Here is a 6,685-nt window from a genome sequence, read left to right as displayed (position 1 = left end):
TCAACGAGAAAAAATTGACGTGTTTTCACGCATACATAGACACACTTACTGAGTTTTTTTGGGGAAATTTAATAAATTGGAGGAGAAATTACACGCACACTATGAAAAAGTTTATGAGGCTAATTTCCGGTTTAGCTTGTAGGCAAACCAAGATGTCTACCGGGGATTTATATCTTTATATAGAGTGTTTTTGACGGTATCTCTCGGTTGAAAATTTGCTCACGACGAAGAAATGGTAGTTCGCAAAACTGTAAGTTTCCTTGTTAAATAATTTATTTTATGGTATTTATTAATACTTTATTTGCGACAAATAAAAACAAAATATTTGTTCACATTTGCAGTTGAAATTAACAAATCGGAATCAGTTTCAGGCCTTTGTAGAGCTGCTGATGGAGAGCAACGAGCAGTTAGCTAGGGGATTTTTGAAGAGAATCAACACAACTGACATAAAAAGGGACTTGAATTCCATAACTGAGCAGCTGAACAGCAAGAGATGGAGATATTTGGCAAAAAGTTTGAATCGCTTATTTCATTAATCTAAAAAATATTTTAATGTTTGATTTATCAGGTTTGGGCCGACTTTAAGTTCAAAGCGGATAATAAACAATTCAAAAGAAATAAAAGCAACTAGAGGAGGTCCAAACCAATTGCAAATTTTATCTCCGCTGGAAGATGCTGTAGTAAATTTGCCTTATAACAAACAGTAGTTAAACCCAAACGGAAATCCAATTGGTGTATCCCAGCCCAATTTACTTCCAAATACTTTGACGACTGCATCCGGACATACATCAACACGAAATCAGGCTACAGATGCAGACGCCTCTCTTTCCTATTCAGAAGTTTTAAACATGGAAGATGGCTCTGTAATGTGGGAGTCATCTTGTTCCTTAATTGACATTTTTATCGCATGTGGATTTAATTATTGGTAAATCAAACTTCATGCTTGGTTTCCTCAAAACAATCTGCAATGATTTGATTAATCTTTATGCCTTGAAATCGATTTGTACATTCTTAGTCCGTCGGTTTTTTGAAAAATTGTTCTATTGTTTGGAGTCCATCGACTTCTACAGTAGGTATAATTCTAATCGAAACATTTCTTTAGGCTTTTACTGGATTCTTTGTTAAAAAATCAAGATGGAATTGAAAAGATGTGCTTACATTGGTCTTGATTCCGTGCTTGCGGTTTATACATGATATTTTTTCTTGTGGTATTAAAAGCCCTGAAATTCTTTGAGTTTTCGAACTTTATGCCTCAGAAAGAAAAATGCGCCAACGTAAGTTTTTTTCTATCACATAACGCACCCAAATTTAGTAAAAAATGTATGTTCAGTTCAAATCTCTGACCATTTTTGCATTCTTAGTTAAGTTTAATAAAATGTGAAAAATGCACCCATTCTTCCGAATTGGGTTAAGCATTGGCTCTGAATGATATTCTGGGGTGTCTTTGGTCCTGAGTTTAACGGAAGAATGTGGAGAAGAAAATTCAACGATGAAAATTAATCTAGTCAAAAATCTAAAAGTACGACACTTGGAGTGTATGGACATTTTTGAATCCAATTCGTTTTTCGTAATCCAGGATTGTAAGAGGCGTCAAATTTTAACCAAAAGATTGAAAAAAACACCTTAAAAAAGTTGAAATTTAACTTAAATCATTGGATCAAGAAATAAGATGTTAACTCTTTCTCTTCGTTGTGATAAATAAAATAAAATATAATATAAAATAACAAAACGCAAGAAATTTTAACAAATAACCATTACTTTTCTTTATTAATTTTAAAAATATACATTACATTAACAGTACAAAAATATCTGTTAGACAGACTGCGAATCGTTTTTCACCGACTTACTTTAAAGCTATAAGAGAATACAAAATAATAAAAAACCAGGTCGCCGATAGGATTTTTTCATTTTTGGAAATGTAAAGAGAAGCCAACACAATAAAAAGAAGAAACGAAAATCTACAACTTCGATCGTAAAACGTCAATGCGGCTTTGAGCGTTGCGTTGAAGATCCATTAGTTTCATGGCCAAGCCCATGTTTCCTTGGATTTTGACTTTGCCCTGGAAGAATGCTTTTTGGGGAGGTAATTTTCCAGATATCAAATCAGTCACGTCCTCATCCGCCACAATAAAAGTAATATTGGGTTTTTCTTAAGAAAAATAAAAAAACAAACATTACTAAAACGAGTTCTTTAAAATACAAATAAGTTCGATGCCTAACCTTTTCCATTGTAGGTTATTTTGCCTTTGCCCTCCTTTGCATTTATAACCCAGTAACCAATTTTTCCGTTGGGTCCATTTGTCACCTTAAAACCGTATATGGCACGAACTTTTTCAATAAGATTGTCTGTGTCTTCCATCATGGCTTGTTCGAGAATCTTTAAGAGGGGAGCAACTTTGAATCCTTCAGGAGAGTCTGCTATTTCACCAGCGCCGGTTAGATTTTGTGAGACTTTTTTCGATGCATTTGGGAATCCCAAGCGGTATAGACCCAACACAACAGCACCTCCTAGTCCCAGATTGTGTTGTAGACCAAGTCTGGCGTTCGGTACTTGCCTCTTCTCTGCTTCACCTCTCAGCTGCCAAACGATCTCTGAACACTGAGCCAAACCAGTGGCACCCAATGGATGGCCCTTTGAGATGAGTCCACCGCTGGGATTGATGACATATTTCCCACCATATGTATTGTCGCCATTATCGATCATTTCACCGGCTTTCCCTGGGGCACACAAACCAAGTGCTTCGTAGGTTATCAACTCATTTGCCGAGAAACAATCATGCAACTCAACAACGTCCACGTCCTGTGGTTTGTATGGAGACTTAGCGAATAGACGTTCAGCAGCTAGACGCGTCATATCGTAACCAGCTATCTTCATGAGACTTTTATCGGCGAAGCTAGACTCAGGATCTGTGGCCATTTCCATGCCAACAATTTCAACAGCTTGTTTCTCAAGACCATGACGCCGAACAAAGGCTTCTGATGCGATAATTGCAGCTGCAGATCCATCGCTGGTTGGACAGCACTGAAGCTTAGTTAAAACTCCATGGATCTTTGGGGAGTTCTTAATCTGCTCCAAAGTGTATTCATCACGAAATTGGGAGTAGCTATCAAAATTCTTATTTTCTTTAGATGGACTTATTTTTATGAAGACAAAAATTATACTTACGGATTGTTAACCGAATGTTTGTGGTTCTTCCAGGCGATCTTTGCAAAATGTTCAGGTTTGGTTCCGTATAACTTCATGTGTTCCAAGCCGGCGTTTCCAAAGATTTGGGCTGCCATTGGTGAAGCCTCAATATCACACAGTTCACTCATTAACTCAACATGCTTTTCCATTGGATTTGCACGATCGAAAAACTATAATCAAGTGTGAATGAACGTTTTTTCAGACTTTCAATAAGAAGTTTCAAACCTTTGATGAAAGTGATCCCTTTTCCATTTTCTCGAAACCCAGCGCCAAAACACAATCAACATTGCCAGTTTCTACAATCTGCTTTGCCAAGAACAGTGCACTCGATCCAGTGGAGCAATTGTTGTTGACATTATAAACAGGGATGCCAGTCATACCGACTTCATAAACAGCTCGCTGTCCTGAGGTTGAGTCCCCATAAACATAACCGACACAAGCTTGCTGCACTTCGTTGAAGGTTATTTTGGCATCTTTTAGAGCCTTGGTGACGGCCTCTTTGGCCATGTCTGGATAGCAAACATCAGCTCGTTTGCCTGGCTTCTCAAACTATTTTAAACAAAATATAATTAAATTGGCTTCATTAATTTGACCACCTAAACTTTGTTAAGTCATATTTTGAACAAATTAAAAACCTATGAATAACGTAGTGGTATTTTAAAATAGAATCGTAATACAGCTATGGACAAAGAAACAGCACACTTATCCTTATACAAATTAAACTTATTTTTCATTTGTGAACTTATATACCTTCATCAAAACTATTTTAGGACATTAACTATCTTCTAAGAATGTATTATTTATTACATAGAAAATATTTTATTTCAATTAAATTCATTAAACAAAATGTTTTGCTGTTATGGTGTGTACACAGAAATAGCACAAAACAGTGGCTTCCACGATTACACATCGGGCACATCCAATATAATTTTTCGCAATGCAATTTTCACAAATAAATAAAGGAGAGTGTAAAATTGTATAACCATTATTTAAAACACATTACATTATACTTTAAATATACTTTAATTAAATTTCAGGTCATTAAACCGCACAAATTAATATTAAAAACAAAAACAATTAACATCTTACACTTATTATCTTTTTGAAGGGGTCGAGGCAGCCATTTTTCACAATAGCTCATGTATTATGAGACAATTGTTCAATTGCCTTTAAATCTACATTTTAAATTTGCTAATTTATAATATTGGACGGGTTAAGACAACACAAGGAACTTCATCTACAGTGAATTATATTCTGTGAACACCAAGGCAACTAGTTCGGTTTTCAGGTGTCAATAATCTCAAGTTTGAAATTTTACTTCACAACCTTTACCTTCAGTTTTCCGAAGAGAAAAAACTCCCTACAGAAGCTACAAATCCATTATTTTTTATGGTAATGAAATAATATCAATCCTTTTTCAATTCGACGAAAAATCTTTTTATACAGTGGCTCCCACGAGTTATCGGGCACATTAAATATAAATGTTGTGGTGTGTGCTTTGACATATATTCTAGTGAGTAAGTAAGTATTAAGTCAGTTGTAAGTGAAACTCCGACAAATGAAGAAGTGTCTTTACTTCATTACATAACTCTAAACATGGCGCAGCCGGTACGATGCGAACCTTCGCTCCCAAAGAGAATCAGATTTCGAATCGTTACCGATAAAAAAAGAATTACAAGAACCTAAAATTATTCATAACAAAAAAAGCCCGCCCAAAACTCCAATCAGGAAATCACCAGGAAGTGGTTGGAATCATATGGCAACAAAGTCAACTTGCATTCTGTTTTTATTCGCCTCACTTTTCATTTCTTTGCTTTATTTTCAAGTGAGGACCTTTAAAGGGTATGAATGGAACCAATAATAGGACAACAAACTTTACAAAGAAACAAAGGGTAGAGGAATATGGGATGCATAAATATAATAATAGATTTCTCTAACGATTTTTATTTTACATTTTATTTTTCGCAGCCACAACAACTTGTAGCATTTCTGATCATTTTGCATTTTGCAAAAATTTACATTTTCTATATCCGATTGAAAGTGAAACCATAATCCATTTCCTCTGCAAATGTCCTGCTTTGGCAAACACTAGAATGAAATACTTTGGAAAAGCATTCTTTCACGAACTCGATGAGCTATCTGAGACAAAGATTAGAGACCTAATCTTTTTTCTCAATGCAACAAAATGGCTCTAACATAATCGCTATGAAGCTTCTATAAATCTATCCCTTTCAATCAAAGGTCAAACGAGTTTTTGGTACCAAAACGGCGCACTACAGAGCTAATTGGATCTCAGGCTAGGTACGTTAAGTACGTTAAAATACTAAGTACGTAAATAAATAAATATTATGATATGTATTTTCTATTGGTTTTTCAGTAATGCAGTAAATTTCTTAAAGTTCCAATCAAAATATAAATATAAAATGCATAAACATACTTAACTCACAAATAAATTGCATTAAATTAATTCGTGCTGCAGACCATAGTTCAAATACTGAACATCATTATAGACTATTTTACTACTTTATTCTTATTTACTTTCGGATTTTCTTCATTTAGTTGAACTAAATCACTGGACTTTGTACCTAACGTACGTATCCCGGCCTATTAAACATTAATTTTAGCTTCTTTTTTTTATTAGAACCTGTATTATCTTTTTAACTGTTTTTTGTTAACTAGGTATAGGTACGTAGGTAGGTAGGTAATCTTCATTTTTTGATTGTTATCATACCCCACTTACCAACCACGAAGTTGCTTTGTTTAAAGTAAAAACAGAAGCGGATGAACTTTGTAATGGATTAAATTTATAAAATAAATTCTTATCTTTAAACCAATAGAGGCTAATTTTTTAATCATTTTTCTTCAAAATAATTGACCAATGACAGACCCCTTCCAGAACAATACATACTATATTTATTATTTATAATTATAATGTTTAAAGTGAATTTTATTAAATACCTTTAACAAAACATAAGCGAAAAATTACCTTGGTCATTCCAACTCCAATAACGTAAACCCTTGTCTTGGCCATTTTGTAGAAAGTGATTAAAAACGAGTGCTTAGTAATTGTAGATAATTTTCTTTAAACAAAAACAAGAAATAGAAACTCCTCTACTTGCAGTGAAATTCAAAAACAACTTCTCGAAGCACAGAACAACCAAGATCCAACTTCCAACAAAAACCAAAGGCAATTGCTGTCTGCTGATTGACTGACAATCAGTGTTGCCATAATTTCAAATTTCATAATGCTAGATTTCAAATTTTTAAATGCTAGATCGTATGGGAGCTCAAAAAACAAAATGCTAGATTTTAAAATCCATATAAAACGTCCATATCGATGATTAAAAACCAAACATCTTAAAAAATGCAAAATAATATTATATAACAAGAAAAAAAAAACAAAAATAAAACAAAATTAATTAAAAAATAACTAAACTTAAATGTAAATAGGTATTAACAGCACAATGTTTTTAAGTATAGGAACATGTTTCATAATTA

The 6,685-nt window shown here is 33.9% G+C and overlaps 1 protein-coding gene across 1 annotated transcript; it reads right to left on the bottom strand.

The window, feature by feature from the left end:
* Window positions 1-1,738: 1,738 nt before the first annotated feature.
* LOC129950262 (sterol carrier protein 2) lies at window positions 1,739-6,385 on the bottom strand. Its single transcript, XM_056062139.1, has 5 exons — window positions 6,174-6,385; window positions 3,413-3,736; window positions 3,167-3,357; window positions 2,221-3,104; window positions 1,739-2,149 (listed from the first exon to the last, which is right to left on the bottom strand). Exons 1-5 carry the CDS (start codon window positions 6,216-6,218, stop codon window positions 1,959-1,961), a joined length of 1,635 nt encoding a protein of 544 aa, XP_055918114.1. The 5' UTR covers window positions 6,219-6,385; the 3' UTR covers window positions 1,739-1,958.
* Between the last annotated feature and the right edge of the window lie 300 nt (window positions 6,386-6,685).

Source organism: Eupeodes corollae, chromosome 3 (genome assembly GCF_945859685.1).
Source record: "Eupeodes corollae chromosome 3, idEupCoro1.1, whole genome shotgun sequence".
Taxonomy (NCBI): domain Eukaryota; kingdom Metazoa; phylum Arthropoda; class Insecta; order Diptera; family Syrphidae; genus Eupeodes; species Eupeodes corollae.
This window is presented reverse-complemented; position numbering and strand designations above follow the sequence as displayed.